General features: G+C 46.5%; 1 protein-coding gene across 2 annotated transcripts; it reads right to left on the minus strand.

The window, feature by feature from the left end:
* On the minus strand, positions 1 to 26,083 carry natd1 (N-acetyltransferase domain containing 1). Of its 2 annotated transcripts, XM_033040851.1 has the most exons (4): positions 25,852 to 26,083; positions 13,073 to 13,191; positions 3,685 to 3,864; positions 1 to 720 (listed from the first exon to the last, which is right to left on the minus strand). In XM_033040851.1, the coding sequence occupies exons 1-3, from the start codon at positions 25,949 to 25,951 to the stop codon at positions 3,721 to 3,723; spliced, it is 363 nt and encodes a 120-aa protein (XP_032896742.1). In that variant the 5' UTR covers positions 25,952 to 26,083; the 3' UTR covers positions 1 to 720; positions 3,685 to 3,720. The 2 variants fall into 2 exon arrangements, with proteins under 2 accessions (XP_032896742.1, XP_032896741.1); XM_033040850.1 differs by lacking the exon at positions 1 to 720 and having other exon boundaries at positions 3,078 to 3,864.
* Positions 26,084 to 27,074: the final 991 nt, after the last annotated feature.

The following is a 27,074-nucleotide window of genomic DNA, read 5'->3' on the forward strand; positions in this document are numbered from 1 at the left end:
TATGTTACCATTTGCTAGAAATTTATTGCTCTTTGTAAAACTAAAGACTAAATAATTGGATTCTGTGCATAAAAGATACATAAAAAGGTATGAAATAACACTCAGAAAAGTTTACACTGGAGAGATCATCTCACCACGGAGAACGTTACATAGCATCAACACAGTGGGCAAGACTGGAGAGACTAGGTGTTGAAAGCTGGGATTGGGGATATCAGGTTTCAGAAGGGTGGGCTATGGGCAGCAGGCAGGGAATGGAAGGAGGCCATCTCCTGAGCTGTTCCTTAACCCCATCTATTCATTCGGCTTCTACATCCTTTGAAAGCAACAACTGCCAATGGAGAAGGGAGGAACTGTAAATGCTGGTTTACAAAAAGAGACTCAAAGTGCAGGAATAACTCAGCGGGTCAGGCAGTATCACTGGAGAACATGGATAGGAGACCTTTCAGGTCGGGACCCTTCGTCAGACTCAACCAATTCTTAACTTTAGTTTGGAATATTGTCTTTCCCAGTTTCTTGAGATGGAGAAGGTTCCTGATTTACATTGTAATAAAGGCTTCCTCATCAGCCTGCCTCCACAAAAGTGTAAGACTCTTGATCCAGACCCCAGCCTCCTCCACAAAAAAACAATTTCTTTCAAACTTGGTAAACACACTCAAGAAACTGCCCGAAATCTGAAATAAAAGCAGACGTGCTGGAAACACTCAGCAGACCAGGCAGCATCTGTGAAGAGAGTAACGGTTCAGTTCTTCGGATGAAAGATCATTGACTTGAAACATTAACTCTTTCTCTGGCTACAGATGCTGCCTGACTGGGTGTGGGTCTCTATTTTTAAAACATTCAACTGGATTAGCCCTTCATTTTCTGTTTGGGTGGGAATTATTTTGACTTCTTGGATAAAATACATCACTAAAATCGGTCCAGAGGCTCCCAGATGATGGAAGTGAAAATGCAGCAGATCTTGGAGAACATTGCATCCCAGGAACACAAAATGTGGAACGAAGACTTCAGAAGGGTCCCCACCCATTACGTCATCCATCCATTAGTCTTCCTTTGGAATATCCTGAGTTAAACTCTATCACCTATGGGGATGTTATCCATCCTTTAGAGTCTTCCTGGAGTAAAACGATTGCATCTGATTGCATCAATTTTGATAGCCCATTAGATTAACAATTCCCACCTGGATTGACTCCTGCATCTAGAAAACTTTTCAAAACTCCAAAAAGTAATTTTAGAAACAAAGAACTGCAGAGGATGGTTTATACTGAAGATAGACACAAAGTGCTGGAGTAACCGAGTGGATCAGGCAGCATCTCTGTAGAAAAATGATGGGTGGCACTTCGGGTCAGGACCCATCTTCACATGAAGAAGGGTCTCGACCCGAAATGTCACACATCATTATTCTCTAGAGATGCTGACGGATGCACCGAGTTACTCCAGCACTTCGTGTCTACCTTTCCTTAAAGTAATTCATCTGTCACCTCTTGGTCTATCAGCCCAGAATCTTGCAGTCAAGTAGCCGAGTGTTAAAAGATGCAAGAGTCGGGATGAATTATGGGTTCACTTTTATTACCTGGGTATTATAAGGTGGAAGGGGAAGGAAGAGTTAAAAGAGATAACATCATCCATGGGTTGGAGTAGTCGCCTCTACTCACCAAAGCTTCAGTATGTTCATTTAAAGTGATGGGGTCATTGTTTGCATTCAAGCTGTTTGCTCCACTGGCAAGAGGAACCCAATGCATTTGATCCAGATCTGTCCCTAACTGATGCTATGTAGGTAAATAAAGTTAACAGGAGGTGCATTACAAACCCCAGAATGAGTTTACCATCAGGAATTTATTTTCTCTCCAATGTGACGGTACTTCAGTAAATCGGGTAATTGGCACCACCCTAATATAAAATCTCCATTTAGGTTCAAAGGGCTTCCCTGCTGGAGCAGCTGTCTTTGTTAAACCATGATGTCCAGGTTCCTTTGAATAACTAGTTGCACATCAACAGGAAAGCAAACCCCTGTTTTCTCACTACTACTTATATCACCATGTAGCCACCAGAACTGTTGAATACGTATAACTTTTAAATTTAACTTCTGAATGAAGTTGATTTTTAACTGGAGCAACTTTCACAATCTGAATTCTTTGCAACCAATGCAACTGGAGTTGCTCTGGGAATGTCAATTAGCATGGCAGTCCATTTGCACAGGCCAAGATCCCATTAACTGGAATATGATAATGACTATCTTCTGCTTTGCTAAAGTCATATCAAAGGTTAAATATTGGCCAGAAGTCCAGGAATAAATCCCTTTGGGTCCGTGATAGTGTCACAGGCTCTTGAGAGAGCGGGGGGGCCTCAGTCTAATGTCTTACATGTAGGCTAGCATGTCTGACCTACATGTCAGAGTTAGGTTACACCACTGTGGCCTACGCTCAGTGTGGGTACACGCTCAGTGTGGGTACACACTCAGTGTAGGTACACCCTCAGTGTGATAAGGTCTTCACTTCTACCTTGGAGCTGCTTGTGGGAGCTTGCTGTGTCTAAAGTGGCCGTTTCATCTAGCAATTTTACAACACTGACTGCACTTCAAAAAGGTAATTATTTGGTCGCGAGTACTCTGCAGCATTCCAAGCTCATAAAAGATGAGATTTAAAATCTAGCTCTTTCTTTAAATACCCCCCAAGAAAAGTGAAACGGTTGGCAAAAGTCCACTCGACATTGTTCTGCCCTTCTAAAGCAACACGGGTGTTTCTGGTGCATTAGAGTCTTAGCACAAGCACAAGAGTTGATGTTCTCATTCTTCTCAAAGCCAATCTGCTGCCTCGCTGGGGTCCAGGTCACTTTTATCTTGTTGTGGCTTAAGAGACCTTTGGGGTCGAGCAGAAACTTGTGCCCCCCCCCCATCATCCTTCTCCCAGCTCTCTGTTCAGGTGGTCTCAGTGCCTCTTGGCTGCCTTCCCTTCAGTCCGTGTGTGACTCAGGGATTGTCACCACAACTCACCCTCCTCCATTGTCACTCCCCTCACTCATTTCATTCCGATTGCTCACTTCCTTTCATCAGCTGTTTTTTTTCCTCCTGTTTTTCTATTTCTATTGTTTTTGAATGTGGTAATGTTTGATAAATGTTGTCTGGCTGCTTCCATCACTCAGACCCAATGTAACTGGTATCCATCAGGCATATTAAAGCCCTTTACTCCACAGTGATTCTCTCCATTATCGACCTAGTTTCCTCCATCCACCCTGCCTCCATATCTCCCCAGTCCATACTCCTTTCCTCCACTTCATCTCTCTCAGATCACTATTCCTCAGTCACTCTCCTCCTCTCCCCCAGTCCACTCTCCCTCCACCCATCCTCCCTCCACACTATCCCTCACCACTTCAATGGGCAAGGTACGGAAAGTAATAATCCCTTTTTAGTAATGACGTTGGAACCTACAATTGAGTACAATCCTGGCCAGTAACAGATCTCGCTGCACGAGGAATTTCAATCTGTTTGTGGTCAAGATTCCAACAGATATTGAAAGGGACACATCCTGCACAATGGAAACTCGGCTTCAGCAAATGTTACTGGCATCTCCCCACTCAAAAGTTTTTTTTTTTTGCATTTTTAATCACACGGCAAACACTAATACAACACCCCACAACGCCCTTATCCCCACCACCCACCAAAAATAAAAGAAAGGAAATGTCAAGTACGTAGCAGTTATCCCTGCGGGCAGGACCTCCGGGATTCTAGCGGAGGTGAAAATCCGTGGGCGCCCTCTGCTGTATCCGTTCCATGTAATGAGGCAGTGGGTTTTCCTTGACGTACTTCTGGAGGTACCAGCAGGTCAGATGAGCGCGTAGATCCTCCTCGACTATGAAGTCCAGGGCAGCCTATGTGTAGAAGAACACAGCTGAAGTGAGCTTGGAAAAGTGCACAGGGCGAAGGTGGATGGGTGGGTGGGTGGGTCGGTGGCAGAGGGAGAGAGAAGGAATGTCAGCAAAGAGGAACACATGGTGGAAAAATTCAGCAGGTCAGGCGGCATCTGTGGAAAGAGAAAACGTCACCAACCCCTCATCAGAACTGGGAAAGAGATGCCAGTTAGTCTTGGACAGGAGAGATGGTGGGCAAGAGATGCATAGAAAATAGGGAATACCAATGATAGAACCAGTCAAAACAGCTTAATGATGGCAGTCTGCAACTTTTACAGTTTTTACACCATGTTTTTTTTTAAAGCACAGACATTTTAAACACATTGTTAAACATTGACAAGTTTACAAATGCCACCACCGTACTGGGCTGGATCATGAACAATGAAGAGACGGACTACAGGAAGGAGATAGAGAGCTTAGCAACGTGGTGTCAGCACAATAACCTCTCTCTCATTGTCAGCAAGATGAAGGAGATAGTCAACAAACAATTGAGGTGGCGTACACAGCCCAGCCAGCATCAAATGTGCTGAAATGGAAATGGTCAACAATTCAAAATTTCTTGGGCGTAAATATCACCAATAATTTGACTTTGTCCAACCATATTGATGCTACAGTCAAGAAACATATCAAAGCCTGTACCTCCTCAAAAGGAGATTTGGCATGTCTCCAATTATTCAACAATTTTTTCTAAGCTGCCGTAGAAAGTATCCTATTAGAATGCATCACAATCTCGTTTTACAGCTCTGCCCAAAACTGCAAGAAATTGCGTGGAATTGTAGATGCAGCCCGGTCTATCACACAGACCAGACTAATCACAATTGACTCCATCTACACACATCCTTAGAAAAGCAGCCAACATAATCAAGAACAACTTACATTCGAGTCATTCACTCTTCTCCTCTCTTCTGTCGGGCAAACGTTTCTAAGCACGTACCACCAGATTCAGGAACAGCTTCTTCCACCTTATCTACCTTTCCATTATCACTCATTACACAGACCATAAATTGGTATTCATAGTGGTTTATTATTGTCACATACCCTGAGATGCAGTGAACATTTTGTTTGCGTGCTATCCAGGCAAATCATAGCGTACAAGTCATACACAAGCAATATAGGTAATGCAATAAAGAAAATATCCAGAGTGTAGATTATAGCGTTACAGCTACAGAGAAGGTGCAGATAAATACAAGTTCAAAGCCACAGTGTTTTTTAAATATTGTTATTGTACCTGCCTCAACCACTTCCTCTAACAGCTAGTTTCATATACTTACCACCCTCTGGGTGAAAATGGTACCCCCTCGGGTTCCTATTAAATCTTTCCCCTCTCAGCTTAAACCTATGTTCTCTAGTTCATGATTCCCCGAACCAGTGTGAAAATAAAACTTTACACAAGCATCTACCCATGCATGCACTTCATGATTTGATAGGCCTCTATAAGATCATCACTAGGTCTCATACACTCATGTATTTTTCTGCATTCTTTTCATCTTAATGGCATCTTTCCCATTGCTTGGTGACCAAGGCTGAACACAATATTCCAAGTGCAGCTTCACCAATGTCTTGTACAACTGTAACATAATCTCCCAACTTCTATATTTAATGTGTTCAAGAGGGAACTGCAGATGCTGGAAAATCGAAGATACACAAAAAAGCTGGAGAAACTCAGCGGGTGCAGCAGCATCTATGGAGCGAAGGAAATAGGCAACGTTTCGGGCCGAAACCCTTCGTCAGACTGATAGGGGGTGGCGGGGAGAAGGAAGGAAAAAGGAGGAGGAGGAGCCCGAGGGCTGAGGGATGGGAGGAGACAGCCCGAGGGCTGAGGAAGGGGAGGAGACAGCAAGGGCTAACAAAATTGGGAGAATTCAATGTTCATGCCCGCAGGATGCAGACTCCCCAAGCGGAATATAAGGTGCTGTTCCTCCAATTTCCGGTGTTGCTCACTCTGGCCTCACTTCTATATTTAAGGCCCTGACTGATGAAGGCCAGCATCCCAAAAGCCTTCTTCACCAGCCTGTATATTTTGAGGAAAGTATCTACTTGCACCCTGGGTACCTCTGTTCTACAACACTGCCCTACCATTCACGCTGAATCATGAACCCTGATTTGACTTCCCAAAATGTAAGACCTCGTACTTACTAATCATGCCTTTTACATTCTCACCCAAATCGTTGCTACTGTATAAATGACAAACAACAATAGGGCTACTACCAAGCCTTCAGGTACACCACTTGCTACTTAAATCCAGTCTGAAAGACAACCTTCCACTATCACCCTATGCATCCTACCATTAAGCCAGTTATGCAGTATATCCAGTTAGCTAGCTCTCCCTGGATCTCATTCCATCTAACTTTCCAGAACAGCCTACCACATGAAATCTTTTCAAAGTCCTTGTTGGTCGCCCCCAGACTTATTGGATGAAGCCATGAAGACAAAGGCTGAATCAGCAAATCTAATATCATACTTATACAACATTATTTTAAATATAGAAATACCTACAACCGATGGTATTAGAAGAGACTGGGAACAAGAACTAGCTATAAAAATTTCAAAAGAGAGCTGGGATAAACACTTACTATATGTGCATAAATGCTCGATCAACGTACGACATACTCTAATTCAATTCAAAACATTACACAGACTATATTATTCAAAAACTAAAATAAATAAACTTTTCCCCAATGTCTCACCCACTTGTGATAAATGTCAGTCACAAGAAGCTACCATAGCGCACTCTTTTGTTTTTTGTATAAAAATCCAAAAATTCTGGAACGAAATATTTGAAATATTCACAAAATTAATTAAAATAAAACTTGTACCAAAAGCAGAATGGATCATATTTGGAATATCGGGAGGTAACCCCGAACTAAACGTGTTTCAAAAGAACTTACTTAATTACGGGCTAATAATGGGGAAAAAAGCTTATACGTACTCAAATTCTGGAAAAACGCTCCAATACCAACAATAAAAATGTGGATTTCAAACATGTTCGAAACATTACACCTGGAAGAGATGAGACTCCTCCTAGCAGGCAAAGCAGACCACTTCCAAAAGACGTGGTCTGCATTTATGGAACTATTACAAGCATAAGGTGCAATAGTAATTAAAAAAATAAATGGTACCAGGATCTGGTAACGGGGGGTAAAAAAACACCAAAAAAAACAAAACAGGGTTGGTATATCCTTTTTTGCGGAGTTTTGTGTTATAATAGAGCGATTGTTTCTCCTTTTTTTTCTTTTCTTTCTAGGGTCTGTTTCCTTTCTTTACTTCCTCTCTAACTTCTTCCCTAAGGGGCTTTCTTCTCCCAACACTTTCCTGCACCTTCACGATTCTTGCTCACTTTCCTTACTTCTTTTATTTCTACCTTTTTTAAAGCTCGAAAAACGAAGTGGTACAACAAATGTAATAAGATATATGTGATGTGTATTACTGTAATTTACTGTACTTCTAATAAAAATAAATTAAAAAAAAAAAAAAAATTCACACGTTTACTCCGGGTGCTCCGGTTACCTCCCGCATCCCAAGGACGTGTGGGATGGTAGGTTAGTTAATTGGCCACTGTACATTGCTGCTAGTGGTAGAATCTGGGAGAATTAATTAGAACACGAGGAGAATAATAAAAGTTTAGGGGAGGATTAGTGTGTAAAAAACAAAATGGGGCCTTGTTGGTTGGCACGGGCTCAATAGGCTGAAGGGCCTACATCTGGGCTGTATATCTCTGTGGCTCTCTGTACCATCAGAGCAACTGACAGTGTCTGATTTGTAAGTACTTTACCTCTTGCATTCACACCCAGTCTCCTTTTAAATGGTGTTCAACCACTCCCTGTGGGAGCGAGATCCACGTTCCAATCAGCCTCTGGCTAAAGACATTTCTCTTGAATTATTTATAAGATTAATTAAAAGGGCTATTGAGTGATTAAAGAAAATGGCCAGGATTAACGACAGTTCCAATCGCTAATAACAACAATAATTTGGGGGGGGGGGGGCGAAAGAAGACGCTTTGCCTTTGATTTTCGAATGAGCTCCAGTGTTTTAATAATCTCTAAAGACAGAGTGGAAAAATGTCAGCATCTTAGATCCGTACCCTACCTTGAAGCACCTCCAGTGTTACAGCCCGCAGACCGGGAGGCAGGGAAGGAGGCAAGAGGGACGGGGAGAGTGGGCGGGCCAGACAGAAGGGGAAAGTAGAAGAGCAGGGATGGGGAGCGATGGATGAGGAGGGATGGGATTCGGTGGATTTGGAGAGGAGGGGTGAGATGGATGAGGAGAGGGCATGGTGAGACCAACTGGAAGGACAGGTTTCCATCAGTCCTGCTACACAGCTGCTTAGTTTCACATCCACTCTTCCCCTCTGCCTGCCCATTGCTCCCTCTCTCTCCCTCTATCTTCTTGACTCTCCCCTCACTCTCTCTTCACTCTCTCTCCCAGTCTCCCTTTCCCCCCCGTCTCCTGCCTTTCACCACCTCCCCATTCACGCTCTCCCTCACCCTTTGGGCGCCATTTCTCCGCACTCATACTCCCATTCTCTCTCCTCCTAGTTACCCCTACCTCTTTATCCCCGCACTCTATCTCTCCTTTGCTCTCACTCTCTCTCTCTCTCATGGTCCCTCCATCCCCACTATCCTCTCTCCCACACTTTCCACCTTCCAGGTCTAAAGCACTCATTGCAGGTGAATCAGTTCACTTGTACAGCTCTCTCAGTGTGGACACTGTTCTCTGTCCAGAATACCAGTTGCTGAAAGAACGGGCGGTTACTTTGCATGACCTGAATTCCCAATTGCCTGTTGCTGTAATCCCTCGCTCACGCCCAAGGGCCTTTCTGTCCCTCACCTTATACACTCATTCTATGGAGGTCCCCCCATGCGACCACAACCATCAGCATATTACCTTCTGACTGAACATATTCCAGCACTCCAACCTCAACCTGACGTTCATCAATTGTGGACAGAGATTCTGGTACTTACATCTCCCCCAGACTCACATCCTTTGTGGTGTCTTTGCCCTTCCCTTTTGCCTGGATCCATCACAAGTTTTCTTATTTAATCTATTTTTCTATTTAATCATTCCTGACATTCATCTTTTTGTAAGGTGTCCTTGAGACTCTTGAAAGGCGCCCATAAATAAAATGTATTATTATTATCTTATCCCCAATCAACTTAGTTGGTTCTTCCCCATCTTCTCCTCCCTTCCCTTGTGTTCATAGAAACATTGAAAATAGGTGCAGGAGTAGGCCATTCAGCCCTTTGAGCTATGATCATTCAATGTGATCATGGCTGATCATCCAAAATCAGTACCCCGTTCCTGCTTTCTCCCCATATTCCTTGATTCCGTTAGCCCGTTGGCTCCCAGCAGAGCAATCCCATCAGGCCATTTCCCCCTCTCCCAATTCCCTGTAGCCCTGCAACCTGTTTTCTTTCTGCCCACCATTACCCCTTTGATACCTTTGTTAATTCCTTACACCGAGAGGGGGGGGGATCTCAATAGACAATTAATCTACCAACATTTCTTTGTGAGAGAGCCATAGGGAGATGCAGCAAGGGGAGAGAGGGGAGAGAGGGGATAGATGGGAGAGAAGGAGAGAGGGGGAGAGAGGGGGAGAGAGGGGAGAGGGGGGAGAGAGGGCGAGACAGGGGGGAGAGGGGCAGACAGGGATAGAGAGGGGGCGACAGGGGTAGAGAGGGCGTGAGAGGGGGGCAGAGAGGGGGAGAGAGGGGGAGAGTGGGGAGGAGAGGGAGAGGGGAGAGAGGGGAGAGAGGGGAGAGAGGGAGAGAGGGAGAGAGGGGAGAGAGGGGAGAGAGGGGAGGAGAGGGAGAGAGGGGAGAGAGGGAGAGAGAGATTTACAGCAGCCAACTCACCTACCAATCTGTGGGATCTGAAAGAAACTGGAACACCCGGAGAAAGCCCTACAATCTCAGGAAGAACTTGCAAAGTCCACACAACTTCATCCGAGGTTAGAATTGAACCCTGATCATGGGAAGGGTGAAGCAACAACACTAACATCTCAGGTAGACAAAAATGCTGAAGAAACTCAGCGGGTGCAGCAGCATCTATGGAGCGAAGGAAATAGGCAACGTTTCGGGCCGAAACGTTGCCCATTTCCTTCGCTCCATAGATGCTGCTGCACCCGCCGAGTTTCTGCAGCATTTTTGTCTACCTTCGATTTTCCAGCATCTGCAGTTCCTTCTTAATCACTAACATCTCTTTCAGAGTGCCATGCCAAGAATGACAGGTTCCAGGCTTCTGTGAAATATTACATTTTTGAAAAAATAAAAGCCATTCTTTAAATCTCATTCCACATGCTATTGCTCCTTTAGAACCAGTCTGATAATTTCAAGGAGGATTCAGTCCACATACTGACACCCAAACATAATATATATTTCATAAGCCAGTTTTCTGGACCATTCCTTTACTGAATCACATGTTTCAGTGAATGATCTTGAACGTGGACGATAAGGGCGGCACGGTGGTGCAGCAGTAGAGTTGGTACCTTACAGCGCTTGCAGCACCGGAGACCCGGGTTCAATTCCGACTGTACGGAGTTTGTATATTCTCCCCGTGAGCGTGTGGGTTTTCTCCGAGATCTTCCGTTTCCTCCCACACCCCAAAGACATACAGGCTTGTATGTTAATTGGGTTGGTATAAGTGTAAATTGTACCAAATGTGTGTAGGATAGTGTTAGTGTTAGTGTGCGGGGATCGCTGGTCAGCGCAGATTCGGTGGGTTGAAAGGCCTGTTTACCGTGCTGTATCTCCAAACTAAACTAAACAAAATCTTGGCCTCAAATGCAAGTGGAAAGTTGGTGTGGATTTTCCAGGTGTACCAAATAACTTGAACAAGTGTGTGACAAGAAACCTGAGAGTTTCTGTTGCACATTTGGAGCCCGATTCAATTATTCAAGTGTTTCTGAGATATTTTTGGACTTTTTCCAAACACTTGAATATTTCCCTTTGTCCAGTGGTTACCAAGAATGCTTTTTGCCCCACCTCAAGGGATCTACCTTTGATTTAATCAGAGATTGTTGCAAGGGGAGAGGTGGGGGGGGGGGGGGGGGGGGGGGGAGATGGAGGGAAAGAATGCTAAGAGGTGCTCATATTCCAATGCTTTGGATCGAATGGATAGGAAACAGGTTTCTAACACAATTACAGCCCCACAGCACCTTCAACAAGTGAAGCACACCAGCCAGTGTACAGAAACGACTTCCGGGCACAAGGGGTGAACTTAACATTTAATCAAAGGAGCAGCTTTTAAGGAACATGTTATAAGGAAGAGCAGGAATTATAGAGGTTTAAAGAAACAATTGAAGAGCCGTCTCAGCTCATTTACCGCACTGTTGTTTATTGGAGCTTGCCGAGAACAAAATGGCTATCAACATCGCTTCAAGTGCAAACTTTGAAAAGTAAAGCTTATTGAAGCACTGGGTGGTGCATGAAAGTTGCTGTTTGTGTGTATCTCTCTCTCTCTCTCTCTCTCTCTCTCTCTCTCTCAGTTTCCTTCACCACCAGGATCTGGGTCCTGGTTCTGTTTTCCCCTCCGTACAGATGGCCTTTCACATTCAGTGTGCCATGGTCTGGCTGTGTATTAAATGACTCCTGGTGCAACTATGGTGTTGTTTTGCTCCTGATCTCATCCTTTGAAAGGAAGGACGGGGTGGGTGAGGTGGGCAGTAGCTGCCGGAGGACAGTCTATTACCCCAATGCAGCAGGTGGCAAAGGTGCAACTTTCAGTTAACACATTTAAATAACTTTCTGTCTCCCTGCAAATGTGAATGCCGGAAGACCTTGTGGTCTTGTACATCATCATGGACAGAGGAGGCCATTCTCATCCTTGCCATCATTCCTTACTGAGTCTCAGCCACTGAAGTTATTAACTGGTCATTAACTCTGTGAAGGGCTTGAAGAAGGGTCTCGTCCCGAAACGTCACCCATTCCTTCTCTCCAGAGATGCTGCCTGTCCCTCTGAGTTACTCTAGCTTTTTGTCTCTATCTTCACTGGATGGTTTGTTAACCTATCGCTCACATGAGGCTCATACCTGCAAATTAATATAACGAATGTGCAAAGTTGTGAAATGTACATGTGTGTGTCATGATAAGATGCTAAGTACTTGCATATTGCGCTTTCTAAATAAAGACTGGCAAAGCGGCAAAAAGTAGGAATTATACCGTGTTCCCCTTTGGATGTCGAGATTAGATAATCATTTTGCCCAAGTACAATTTTCACTGTAACTATTTCTACTGACTTTGGCCTTACAGCCCCTGCCTTTAACTTTGCTTCACCAGAATAGGAATATTAATTGGAAAATGTTCGCTTTTTTAGGAACATCTTGGTGAGCAACCCCTTGAGACATGAACGCAAAAAGATCCAGGCAGATCATATCAGTGCAGACTGCACTGTTAGATGAGACGTTTAGTTGAAGTTCCTGTCTGGTGTTTCGGGTAGTCAGTGAAGATATCAAAGGATCATTGAAACACAAATAAGGAAGTTATCCTAGTCACCGTACAGTCAGCAGATGGAGTCGCTGAGTGAATCAGAGTTGAACTGTGACCTCTGGTTTGGAGGAAAATAAATAACAAAGCTCAGATAAAATTAGTAATTAATATCTCCCACTAGATGGCAGAGATTAGATTTAGATTCAGGCCACCTGAGCCAAAGCCAAACAAACAGAACATAGAACAGTGCAGCATCAGAACATGTCCTTTGGCCCACAAGGTCTGTGTCGAACATGATGCCAAGACCAACTTTTATCTGCCTGCACATAATCCACATCCCGCCATTCCCTGCACATCCTTTCCGCCACAGTGGTCACCTTGTCCTTTACCACTCTTACAATTTGAACTTTTTCCTTCTCCCTTAACCCGTGTCCCAAGTAAATTGTCTCAATTTATTCAATTTATTCACATAAATGGTCCAATCTCCGGTGCCACTTATTTACAGCACCTCTGAACAGGGACTTTAACACCCTTCCTAAAGGACGTTGTTCTGAGTAGCCAAATCTAACCAATGACCTAGCAGGACATTCTTTAGCTCCATTTGCAATGATTAGGATTCCATCCTTATTGTTTTATAGCAGTTTCATCAGTATTGTGATGCACAGACTTCTGTGTCATTCCCAATATTGTCCAAGTAAACTCATCACTTAAATACCTGGATACCAGTCCCCTGGTGTATGCCATACCTTAGCCATCAGCTTGGCTATTCCTCTTCCTCTGTAGGCATCAGGGACTTCAGTGTGCTGCAGGTCGATGGTTTTCTTTCCCACGTACTCATACAAAAGCACCGCTCGCTCATGCGAATCTGGCAGGGAACAACATTGGAAATGGTCACCATTGCAAGTATTCAAAAGGGAACTGCAGATGCTGGAATATCGAAGGTACACAAAATTGCTGGAGGAACTCAGCGGGTGCAGCAGCATCTATGGAGCGAAGGAAATAGGCGACGTTTCGGGCCGAAGAAGGGTTTCGGCCCGAAACGTCGCCTATTTCCTTCGCTCCATAGATGCTGCTGCACCCGCTGAGTTCCTCCAGCAATTTTGTGTACCATTGCAAGTAGATGGATGCCCATTAGATGAGGGTCAAAATTTCAAGGGCTTCAATTAACATTGGCTTTCGTGTTCTTAATCCACAATCTCCAACTACTCCATTGCCAAAGGAACTAGTTTCTGTCAAGTTACAAGGGCACGGCCTCAGGTTTGGAGAAGCGACAATCTACAATTGTGCATTCAGGCATTTTTCAAATTTCAAGTGGACGCAGCGTGATCATTCTTTTTCTATTAGTTCATAAATGTGTTAATTGACAGAGCCAACACGACCTGGCCCACTCCCACGAGAAAATTACACTGACAACACAAATACAGCGTGGCAATGATGCCACCTCAGTAAAGGATGTTAAGAGAGGGTGAAACGTAGACATCCTTGCATAAAGCACATTTCATGACTCCCAAGCACCCAAGAGAATAGAATAGAATAGCCTTTTATTGTCATCCAGACCGAAGTCTGAACGAAATTTTAAGCAGTCATACATATAATACAATACAATAAAAAACAACAATAAACACATATTAACATCCACCACAGTGAGTCCACCCAACATCTCCTCACTGTGATGGAGGCAAAAGTCTTAGGGCTGCAGTCTCTTCCCTTCTCTTCTCCTTCTGCGCTGAGGCGATACCCCCCGGGCGATGTTAAAACCTGTCCTGCGGCTCAAACACCGCGGCCCGGGGTAGTCGAAGCTGCCGCTCACCAGACCTGCTGACGCAGCCGCTGGCCCGCGGCCGAACCCCCGGTCTCAGGCCACCGCCACCAGAACTGCCGTCCCAGCCCCCGGAGCATCGTTCCAGCCCCGAGCCGGATCGCCCTCACGTGAGTACTGCCACCGTCTCAGCCTCGCGCCAGGCCGCCGCTCCTCCCTCGGGCCAGGCCGCCCCGACCGGGCACCGCTCCTCCCTCAGGCTGGGCCGCCCCGATATGAGAGCACTCCAATATCTGGTAGTCGTCTATATTCTACATGACTTCCAGCATGGAAACAGGCCCTTTAGCCCACAATGCCCATGCCAAAGATCTGGACCAAGCGTAGTTTATTCTCCCCAGGTAGCAGTTCTCCCCGCTGCACCACTGTGCATTCCCTAGTCTCATCATTGCTGCCACAAAGGAAACATTAGCAAATATCCATCTTGTGAAGGCATTCGATGAAGGACAACTTTGTGTGGTGGTGCTTCCATGAATACCGGATGGATATGGTGGGCCTGGGTAAATGCATTTTTGCTGAAATTCAACTTACACCACCAAGGTATTACAAAAGTGACTGCACTTCAACTTTTGAGAAGTCTCAGGCAATGAAGGGCACTGAATAAATCTATTCCTTCATTGGTCCCTCCTAGCCATTCTTCCCTGCAATTTCCCCTCCACTATCACTTGGCTTCATAACCAAAGCCAAAATTATTGGGAGATAACGATATAGTTCATTTCCCCATGGAAAGGTATATGTTAGCATTGATTGCAAAAGTCATTGAGAATGAGAGCAGTGATGCCTACATAAAACCCTGGTGAAACCCATATATAATTCTTTAAGTTATAAAAAGAGGCCCATTGAGCACCCCAACACAATCCTATTCTCTCATTATTTCCTGGACACCTATTCTCTCATGTGGGCATTAATTACCCCTTTGGGGGTGAATGGGGAGAGAAAGCACAATTACATGCTCTGTTCCCACTTGGTAGAAGATTCCTGCAGGCTTGCTGATGCCAGAAAACCCATCACCCTGAATCCCACCAATCTCCCACAAAGCTCACTCGTTTGTATGGAGTGTTCATGAGTCAGGCACCCGTAACCTGCTTGAATGGCGGAGTAGACTTGATGGGCCGAATGGCCTAATTCTACTCCAATCACTTATGTTCCCAGGGAGGATCTGTACAACGTGAACTCATTTAAAAATTAAAAAAAAGTGGGGGGGGCTTGAGCTTAAAGCTACCCACCTCAATGATAATTGGGTTATCTCCATAACTGCACGTCACCTCCTCACCATGGTGCTTCTGCAGTGGATCATTGGGTGGATCACAGGCGCTGGAAGCTGGGTGGTCCACCAGGAGACCCAGTGTAGGAAAGAGGAGGAAATGGGGAAGGAGGGCTTGTGCCCACCAGTCCTGGACCACCGGGCCTTTCAAGGAGCCAAGACTCCAGTCCTGGGCCACGGAGGCATCTAAAAAAAAAACAGGACCACATGTCCAGCTCCAATATTGGCTTTGGCAGCAGAGAGTCTCTAGAGAAAGACTCAGGGTTTGAGCTCTGTCTTCTGAGGTCAATGTGGCTGAGGAGATTGAGAATGACTGGTGTTACACCTGCAACATTTCCTTCTCCTTGCTGAGGGAGGTAGACAGGGTATCTCAGGAACTGACACTCAGCAACCCAGCAAGGTGTGGCTGCAGCAAGCATGAGGAAGGGTTCCCCAGGTTGAGTGGCTGGATTGCTGATGGCAGTGATGAATATCCACAGATAACTCCAGCGCTGGGAGATCTAGCAGGTGACAGCACCATCTCACCATAAAATACCGTGGTCCAGGTAGCTGGCCAAGAGATTGAGGGGTGAGGAACTGAGATGAGAATCCATGATGGGAGCAGACAAGCCAATGACCCAATGCAGGAGGCAGTGGGCCACACACTCTGTGGCAGGAAGGCAGGAGGTGGCGGGCTGTGGCCTGTAGAGGGAGCCGCCGAGCCCGGCCCTTGCTCTTCCCCCGAGGAATGGAGAACTGAGGAGGAAGATGGAAGGAGCGGCAGACGCAAGAGAATGGGCCGGGAAGAGAGTGAACCGGGCCTTACCCTCTGCGCCCTCTACGGGTGGTGCCCTGGGATACAAAGGCTGAAGGAGGCTAGGTCATAGAGTGATACAGTGTAGAAATAGGCCCTTTGGCCCAACTTGCCCACACCAGCCAACATGTCCCAGCTACACTAGTCCCACCTGCCCACGTTTGGTTCATATCCCTCCAAACCTGTCTTATCCAAGTACTGTCTGTTTCTTAAATGTTGGGAAAGTCCCTGCCTCAACGACCTCCTCTGACACCCACCACCCTTCGTGGGAAAAAGTTACCTCTCAGATTGCTATTAAATCTTTTCCCCTTCACCTTAAACCTATGTCCTTTGGTCCTCGATTCACCTGCTCTGAGCAAGAGACTCTGTGCATCTACCCGAACTATTCCTCTCATGATTTTATACAATGGGACGTATGATGGAAACAATTTTAAATGATGATTTTATGAGAAGGACGATGGTTCACTAGACAATCCGGATGGGAGCACTGGCTACAGGGCCCTGCAGTAGCCTGGGGCTCGGATGGATCATGCGTCACTTTAGAAGACCTAGCGCGTGGACCGGACTGGACTTTGAAAATGGAGCCAATAACCGACGACTCTTGCATGCGGTCTCAGTGGACTATTTCTATGCACTTTGCACAAAATGGGGGTTATGCTTAGGTCTGGCAATACTTTACTGAATTTAGTTTAGTTTAGTGATACAGCGCGAAAACAGGCCCTTCGGCCCACCAAGTCCGCACCGACCAGCGATCACCGCACATTAACACTGCCCTACACACACACTAGGGACAATTTACATTCATACCAAGCCAATTAACCTACAAACCTATTCGTCTTTGGACCGAAGACCTCGGGGGAAAACCCATGTGGCACGGGGAGAATGTACAAACTCCATACAGACAGCGCCCGTAGTCGGGATTGAACCCGTGTCTCTGGCGCTAAAAGCACTGTGAGGCAGCAACTCTACCGCTGCGCCACCATGCAAATGAAGTATTGCATGCAAAAAAACAAGAATTTCACTGTTCATCTTGTTGAACCATTGAAAAGTATAGACACAAAAAGCTGGAGTAACTCAGCAGGTAGGCAGCATCCCTGGAGAAAGGAATAGGTGACGTTTCGGGAAAGCGAAGCGAGAGGTATAGAACACATGAATGAAAGATATGCAAAAAGCAACGATGATCAGGGGAAGGTGGAGCCCACAATTCTCTAACTTCCAAGTAACTTTGCATCCACTCTCTCTGTCCCTTCCCCACCTATAGTTTCACAGTCGTCCTGTTATGTTTCACTGTCTGTATAACTTGTTATATCACCTACCCCACAGCCAACAATGGACCATTGTGAGCTCCACCTTTCCTTGATCACCATTGAAGACTATGCCTGTTTCATGCTTTGTTATGCCAATACACTCTGCTGGGTCCGAGCAGGCAAGCTGTATATTGGATGCAATCCAGGTGGGGAAACGTGCTGTGAAAAGTCCCAGGATTCCAGCCGACATTAATGATCAACTCTCGACAGCAGCTGTGTGTTCCTGATTGTCAACTCCCTCCTTTTAGAGAACTGCAGCCCTGCTCCAATGGAACCATCTCCTGCTGGTGGAATCAGGTATTAGGACACCATCATTTTGGAGGGCATTCAAATTCTGTGTGCCCGTGTTCGGCCAGCCCACAGGTACAAAGACTTTGGATGCCCTCTGGCAGTTGAGCCTTCTCTCTCTCAGCAGCGCAGAACCAGTGTAAACATTGTTTGGAATGAGCTCTCGGCTCAAGTTCCTGGCTCTCCGCTGGCCGACCAGTGCTGAAGGCAATCTGGACTTTGCACAAGATCCTGCAGGAGACTAGAGATGCCTCCAGATGTCTGCAGCATTATTAGGCTGGACCATAGGCCAAGGATTTTGAGACGTATCTGTACTATCCTTTCCATGTACGGCTTCCTTCTGTTGTGTCCGCATGCAATTCCTCTAGGGCGTCACTGTCAGGTGATCTCCCTTTCCCCGGAACTTGCTCATTAACCCTTTGCGTCTTTGGCTTCATGCCACCCACTTGTGTCCTGGGGGCAGCACAGTGGCGCAACTGGTAGAGCTGGAAATCCAGGTTCAATCCTGACCTCAGCTGCTGTCGGTCTGCATGTTATTCCTGTGGGCATCCTCTGGATGCTCTGGTTTCTTCCCCCGTCCCAGGTATATGTGGGTTGGTGGGTTAATCAGGAACTAATGCGTAAACGAGTGGCAGATTCTGGCGGGTGGGGGAGGGAGTTGATGAGCATGTGGGATTAATGCAAGATTGGTACAAATGGGTGATTGATGGTCAGTACAAACTTGGAAGGACCGAAGGGCCTCTTTCCATGCTATATGACCCCCGCTCATGGGTACGTTTACACATGATGATTGGATACATGGCAAAGATGCAGCAGATATTGGTGAACCTATACCCTGGGAAACAATCACCCCCTCAGCTGCATGGGGACTGTGGTTTGATTGAGACCAAAGCCCATCAGAAGAGTACACTCCTCCAACCTTAGCCCATGACAAGAAGGACTCCCTTTTTGTTTAATGCTCCGTTTTGTTACTTACTGGGAACATCTTTGGTCTGGAAGACAATGGTGAAAACCATTTACAAAGGGCTATATTGTCGGGGAGGTGTATTCGTGTACGTGGGAGTGTGGGGTGTCCGTGCCTCTGTGAGGGAAGGTTGTGATACAAGTGTACACTGGCTGCCATGGAGGAATCGGAATTATCCCACCAGGGCCTGTGACCAAGTGTGGCTCTTGCAGCTGGTTGTGTTTGAAGGCAGCATTGTCGAGATGCAGGTCTGGGTGTTCAATCACTTATGGAATTTCTTGCTCCCAGAAACAGGGCACTTCACAGGGAGGATAATCGCCTCGATTTCATCGCAGTCCTCTACTCCACCCCTCTGAGGAATCTGTGATCATTATCTGAGAGATGGGGAGAAAGCTCTTTCCTCTCTGGAGGTCATAAGGGATGGGAGTAAAATTAGGCCATTCAGCCCATCAAGTCTACGCCACCATTCAATCACAGCTGATCTATCTCTCCCTCCTAGCACCATTCTCCTGCCTTCACCCCATAACCTCTGACACCTGTACTAATCAAGAATCTATCTATCTCTGCCTTAAAAATATCCACTGACTTGACCTCCACAGCCTTCGGTGGCAGCGAATTCCAGATTTACCAGCCTCTGACTAAATACATTTCTCCTCATCTACTTCCGAAAGGAACGTCCTTTAATTCTGATGAACGTTCTTTAATTCTGGACATACATTCCTACCAGACGACAACAACACTTTCACTTCCTAAAGGAGCTTCCTCTTTAGAGCTGGAACCTTGACATCAATCAGTGCAGGAACGTGCCTGCAGGATCTGTGTGGAAGGGGTTGGACACCCCAAACTTGTCGTTCAACTTGGATCATGGCCGATACTTGCATCCAAGCTTCGCGGGCACGCATTGAAGCGGATTAGCCTGACTGTCCAGGATTGGTGCTCCTGCTTTGGAGTGGTGCAACTTGCAGCCAGTAGAATGTAGACAGGAATATTCAGCATGACTAACTGATCAGTGCCGGCTTCTATAATCAACATGACCATCCTCCAAGTATTGTGTAAACTGATAGTCAACCTCCAACAACCACCCTTGGTGACCCATTCTAACTGTGGGAAAGAAACACCTTGTAAGCCAAATGAACCAACACACACGTGGCATCTTTGCAGTTGTTGTCTCCCTGGTGCAGTACTAATCATTGATCCTGGTTTAATGTTCCTGCAGATTCCACAGGTCCACTTAGTCCTGGCTGGGGCGTTATAAATCCATAGTCAGTCATAGTCATACAGCATAGAAAAAGGCCCTTCAGCCCAATTTTCCCACATCGACTAACTTGCCTCATCTACGCTGGTCACACCTGCTTGTGTTTGGTCCATATCCCTCCACACCTTTCCAATCAATGTACCTTTCCAAATGTTTCTTAAACGTTGTGATAGTACCCGTCTCAACTACCTCTTCAGGCAGCTCATTCCATATACCTACCTACCTTTGCGTAACGGAATTGCCCCAGTAAATCTAGATCTCACCGTCCCCATCACAAGAGACAGACTATTGACTGACATCTATTACAAACCCTCTGACTTCCCTATTCCATTATAGATGAGGCTCTCACTAGGGTCTCCTCAATATCCCGCAGCTCTGCTCTGGCTCCCCCTCCCCCCATTCGTAACAAGGACAGAGTCCCCCTTGTCATAGAAAATAGAAACATAGAAAATAGGTGCAGGAGTAGGCCATTCAGCCCTTCGAGCCTGCACCGCCATTCGATATGATCATGGCTGATCATCCAACTCAGTATCCCATCCCTGCCTTCTCTCCATACCCCCTGATCCCTTTAGCCACAAGGGCCACATCTAACTCCCTCTTAAATATAGCCAATGAACTGGCCTCAACTACCTTCTGTGGCAGAGAATTCCACAGATTCACCACTCTGTGTAAAAAATGATTTCCTCATCTCGGTTCTAAATGTCTTCCCTCTTATCCTTAAATTGTGACCCCTAGTTCTGGACTTCCCCAACATCGGGAATAATCTTCCTGCATCTAGCCTGTCCAACCCCTTGTCCACACCTTCCACCCCATCAGCCGCATCATACAGCATATAATCCTCTGACATTTTCACCACCTCCAACCGGATCCCACTACTGGCCACATCTTCCAATATCCACCCCTTTCTGCTGTGACCGTTCCCTCCGCAACTCCTTGGTCAACTCGTCCCTTCCCACCCAAACCATCCCATCCCAAGGTACTTTCCCCTGCAACCACAGGAAATGCAACACCTGTCCCTTTACCTCACCCATCGACACCGTCTAAGGACCCCGACAGTTTATTCAGGTGAGGCAGAGGTTGACTTGCACCTCCTCCAACCTCAGTAGCAGAACTACTGTTCCAGGTGTCAACTCCTGTATATCGGCGAAACCAAGCGCAGGCTCGGTGACTGTTTCGCTGAACACCTCTGCTCAGTCTTCCTAAACCTACCTGATCCCCCGGTTGCTCAGCATTTGAACTCCCCCTCCCAATCCCAATCTGACCTGGGCCTCCTCCATTGTCAGAGTGAGGCCCAGTGCAAATTGGAGGAACAGCAACTCATATTTTGCTTGGGTAGCTTACACCCTGGCAGTATGAACATTGACTTGTCTAACATCAAGTAGCTCTTGATTTCCCTCTCTCTCCATCCCCTCCCCCTTCCCAGTTCTCCCACCAGTCTTACTGTCTCCGACTACATTTTATCTCTGTACCACCCACTTCCCTGACATCACTCTGAAGAAGGGTCTTGACCTGAAACGTCACCCATTTCTTCTCTCGAGAGGAGATGCCTGTCCCGCTGAGATTCCAGCATTTTGTGTTTAAGAAGGAACTGCAGATGCTGGAAAATCGAAGTTACACAAAGATGCTGGAGAAACTCAGCGGGTGCAGCAGCATCTAGGAGCGAAGGAAATAGGCAACGTTTCGGCCCGAAACGTTGCCTATTTCCTTCACTCCTAGATGCTGCTGCACTCGCTGCGTTTCTCCAGCATTTTTGTGTACCTTCCAGCATTTTGTGTCTGCCGCTCTAAATGTTAATTTATAAAGCTAAAGGACCAAAGAGCATTTGGTCACTTTTCACAGCTGTCGAATACAACAGCAGTTGCTTTGCTTAGATTTGGGGATATACACAACAAATCCAAAGAACGGCAGTGCCAATTTCACCATGGGGTTTAATCCTGACTACGGGCGCTTGCCTGGCCGGAGTTTGTACGTTCTCCCCTTGACCTGCGTGGGTTTTCTCCAAGATCTACGGTTTCCTCCCACACTCCAAAGACGTACAGGTTTGTAACTTAATTGGCTTGGTGTAAATGTAACATTGTCCTTAGTATGTGTAGGGTAGTGTTAATGTGTGGGGATCGCTGGTCGGTGCGGACTCGGTGGGCCGATGGGCCTGTTTACGCGCTGTATCTCTAAATTAAAGTAAACAAAACTAAACTCCATTTTAAGAGGAATAAGTATTTGTAGCAAGTTGATGCTTTCTCAGAAATATACCAAAAAGTTTGAATGCCAGAAAAATTTCACTTCAGGGAAGTGCTTCATGACACAGAGGCTTTGAAACCCAGGTGCCGAATGAACCCATGGGGTCACGAACCATATCCTCTTCCCTTCCACTGCTTCTCCACAAACTAAACTGTTCTCAATGTTGGCGTCAGCTTCAGGCCCCATTCCTTCTCCATCTCACAGTGAGCCAACTCCCCTTCTCTGCGACGTCAGCCGTCTCTGGCACAGCCTCACGCCTTCTGCTGCTGAAACCCTCATTGAAGTAATAGATCCTCAAGGTCATCAACACAACTAAATTAGAAGTCAAACTATACTGTACATGCTGGAAATCTGAAATAAACACAAACTGCTGGAAACACAAAGTAGCTCGGCAGCACCTGTGCAAAGGAAGCATTCGTTCTCTTTATCTCTCCACAGATACTGACTGACATGCTGAGTGTTTCAAATCAAAGATAGACAAAAAAAGCTGGGGTAACTCAACGGGTCAGGCTGCATCTGTGGAAAAAAGGAATAGGCGACGTTTTGGGTGGAGACCCTTCTTCAGTCTCGAACCGCAACATCAGATATTCCTTTTCTCCAGAGATGCTGCCTGACCAGCTGAGTTACTCCACATTTTTTGTATCTATCTTCGGTTTAAACCAGTTCCTCCCTACACACTGAGTTTTTCCAAACACTTTTTGATTTTTTGACGCAGCTATTCTTAGGCTCGCCTACACACCTTCTGATTTATCCTCTTCAATAAACCTGAGATCATTCAAGTCTCTACAATTATCCCATGTACCAAGTCTTCACAGAATCATGGAAAATGTACCACACATGAGGCAGTCGTTGGAGCCTTTGAAAAGAAAGAACTCTTCAACCTAGTCACGTCTTCCAGCATTGGATCTCTGTACCTCCTCCAGCTTTGTAACAACATGCGCCTCTAACTCTCACACATCTCCCCCGTTATTTCTTCTTGCTCCTTTAAGTTATCGGAACTCCTGCAACAGAACTCTCCATGCTGTTCCTCCTTTAAGGCAATCCTTAATACCATCTTTGTGATCATGCTTCACCAACGTCATCCACTCATTCCTCTCAGAATTAAAGGGCACTCTTTTGGGAAGGAGGTGAGAAGGAACTTCTTTAGTCAGAGGGTGGTTAATCTGTGGAACTCATTGCCACAGAGGGTATTTTTAAGGTAGAGATAACAAATTATTGATTAGGACAGGTGTCAAAGGTTATGGGGAGAAGGCAGGAAAATGGGATTAGGAGGCAGAGATCAGCCATGATTGAATGGCGGAGTAGACTCCGAGGGCCGAATAGCCTAATTCTACGCCTGTAACTTGTGAACTCCCAATGGTTCCGCTCCCCTTCTGGTCCCATCTTCCTCCCATGGTTCCTTGCTTCCTTTCCAATCAGATTACATCATCAGTGGGCCTTTGTTGGTTCCACCAATCACTCCCTGACTGTTGCTGTTTACACTTTTCCCTCCCCTATCTAACTCCACCTGCCGATCAATGCCTCCTCGGCTGTTCTTGCCCCACCCCTCCACTTCCTTAGACTAGCTATCTTCCTGCTACCCTTTCAGTCCGGGTGAAGACCAGTCCTGACCAGAAACGACAACTGCACATTTCCCTCCGTAGATGCTGTCTGGCATGGTGAGTACCACTAGCAGATTGTTTGTAGCTCCATTCTACGAGGGTTCCCCAGGGTGAGAAAACTACTTAGTATTAGCATTATCCTGGATATCCATTGTTTCCTGTATTATCCACCAGTCTTGTTCTCAACTGTTGGGTGGCCCAATGGTGCAGCTAGCAGAGCTACAACCTACAGCTCCATCAATCTGGGTTCAATGCTGACCTCTGGTGCTGTCAGTGTTGAGTCCCTTGTGGGTTTTCCCCAGGTGTTAGTTTTGCCACTGGGATGTAGGTTCACTGGATGCTCTCTCAGGATGTAGAAACCTAGGTTCAACGCTGACCTTTGGTGCTGCCATTGCGGAGTTCCTCGTGGGATTTCCCCGTGTGTTCTGGTTTCCCTTCCACATCCCAAAGTCTTGGGGGTTGGAAGATTAACTGATCACTGTTACTTGTCACTGACATGTACACGGTTGGTAGAATCAATGGGGGCATTGATGGAATGTGGGGAGAATAGGTTACAGGAAATAGTGGTGGAGGAATTTGGGGTGGCACGGTGGCAGGGGCAGCACAGTGGCGCAGCCGTAGAATTGCTGCCTTGGTGCCAGAAACCCTGGTTCAATCGTGACTATAGGCTCTGGCTGTACGGAGCTTACATCTTCTCCCTGTGACCACTCAGATTTTTTTCCGGGTGCTCCAGTTTCCTCCCACATTCCAAAGATGTGCGGATTTGTAGGTTATTTGGCCTCTGTAAATTGTCCCTAGTGTATGGGAATGAAATAGTGTGCGGTTAATCATTGGTCAGTATGGGCTTGGAGGGTCGAAGGGCCCATTTCCACACCGCATCTCTAAACTAAACTTATTGGACTGCAAGCTGGTATTGCCACTGTGGAGCAAAATAGCCGCTCATTATGTAGAAATATGGAGCCTTTATAGGCTGGACATTAAACCACGGTCAAGAACAATGTGGGTCAGGACCCTATTTTAGGCTGAAATCTGAATAAGGGTCCTGATCCGAAATGTGGTCTATCCATGTCTTCCAGACCTGCTGTGTTACTCCAGCACTTTGTATTCTTTGCAAGCTTGCAGCAGCTGCAGTTGTTAGTGCCTACATTAAACCAGGGTTGCCATAACCATTGCCATAAACCTGGATGCTCTCTCAGAATGTAACTCACCTTGCAACAATATAGCTAAACAAAAAGGGCATCATCAAGGTATCCAGGTTATTGTTCACCCCTTTCTGAACATGATGGGAGAAGGGTTTCCCTTCCAGCTACTGTCTGTGATGGCTTGTTGCGACAGTCCTGCACTCCAAAATGCACTTTATTAGCTGTTAAAGGCAGTGGGGCATTCTTGAAGGGCGGCGACAGGCGCTATGAAATGGCAGCCATTCCACTCCCTTACTGTGACCACCAGAGGAAACTCCCCAATTGTCACACGGCCAGGCACTCCCCCAAATTATATATATATATATAGATATATTTTTTAAATCAACTTGTCAATGTACTGAGTACAGGCCAAACCAAAAGGCACGGCCTGCGGGTCAACAATTTGCGTCCACAGTTGCGGGGAAGCGAATCCCTTCTGCTTTTGTTGAGAGGGAGGGAGGAGAGGGAGAGGGTGGGGGTGGGGAGGTCAAGGCTTCGAGGGAAAAAAACAAAACAAAAACAAAACTTACAGAGAACGAAAAATCAGGAAATGGCCCATAAAGAGGCGAGTAAAGAATTAACGACTCAACCCGTGCGGTTACAAATAGCTTGGTAAATAAGATGTTTAACTTTACAGAGAGATACACACACAATAATACGTGTAAATGGAAAGGCTGCCAAATGTTTGGCGCTGGGCTTAGTCTCGGAAGCCGGGGATAAGGAGGTTTTATCAGCGAAGGCGTGTGCCCTTTTAAGGATCATAATCTCTCTTTTGGACGAAAACAAAGGTACGACTCGGGGAGGATCTCAATGCTCACCGTTCAGCCGGACCTGGAACTGCCTTCTCCTGCGGTCGTGGACCACTTTAATGGGGCAGTTGTTTTCGTCCTGCACAACAAGCGAGCTGGGTTCGGCCATCTCGGCTCCGAGCCTCCGCCGCCGCTCTCCGTTCTCCGCTCTCCTTCAGGGGTTCATGTTCGCCGATCGCCTCGGGAAACTGACATAAACATTGCCACAGGAAATCAGCTGTGACAACACGTGGGGCTCCGGCGCCCAATCGCTCCACCGCAATCCGTTTCGGATACATTCCACGCCAGCCCTTTAAAGCGCCGGGGCGCACTCACACCGAGAGTGATACAGTGTGTGAGTGATACAGTGTGGGATACAATGTGGGATCCAGGCCGCTCAGCATGGCCCAGCTACACTTGTCTCAACTGCCCGTGTTTGGTCCACATCCCTCCAAACCTGTCCTATCCATGTGGCTGTTTCTTAAATGTTGGGCTAGTCCCTGCCTCAACTACCTCCCCTGCCAGCTTGTTCCATACACCCACCACCCTTTGTGTGAAAAGGTTACCCCTCAGATTCCCATTAGCTCTTTTCCCCTTCACCTCAAACCCATGTCTCTTGGCCCTCGATTCAGATCAGATTCAGATTCAGATTCAACTTTAATTGTCATTGTCCGTGTACAATACAGAGACAACGAAATGCATTTAGCATCTCCCTGGAAGAGCGACATAGCATATGATTTGAATAAATATTTACATTAGCATATATACAGACATAGTGTTTTTCCTGTGGGAGGAGTGTCCGGGGGGGGGGGGGGGGTGATTGGCAGTCACCGAGGTACGTTGTTGAATAGAGTGACAGCCGCTGGGAAGAAACTGTTCCTGGACCTGCTGGTCCGGCAACGGAGAGACCTGTAGCGCCTCCCGGATGGTAGGAGGGTAAACAGTCCATGGTTGGGGTGAGAGCAGTCCTTGGCGATGCTGAGCGCCCTCCGCAGACAACGCTTGCTTTGGACAGACTCAATGGAGGGGAGTGAGGAACTGGTGATGCGTTGGGCAATTTTCACCACCCTCTGCAAAGGGAATCACCTACTCTGGGCAAGAGACTCTGTGCATCTACCCAATCTTTTCCTCTCATGATTTTGTACACCTCAATAAGATCACCCCTCATCATCCTGCGCTCCAATGAGTTGAGTCCCAGCCTACTCAATCTCTCCCTATAGCTCAGACCCTCCAGCCAAATGATGCACTTGCAA

This window comes from Amblyraja radiata, chromosome 22, assembly GCF_010909765.2.
Source record: "Amblyraja radiata isolate CabotCenter1 chromosome 22, sAmbRad1.1.pri, whole genome shotgun sequence".
Taxonomy (NCBI): domain Eukaryota; kingdom Metazoa; phylum Chordata; class Chondrichthyes; order Rajiformes; family Rajidae; genus Amblyraja; species Amblyraja radiata.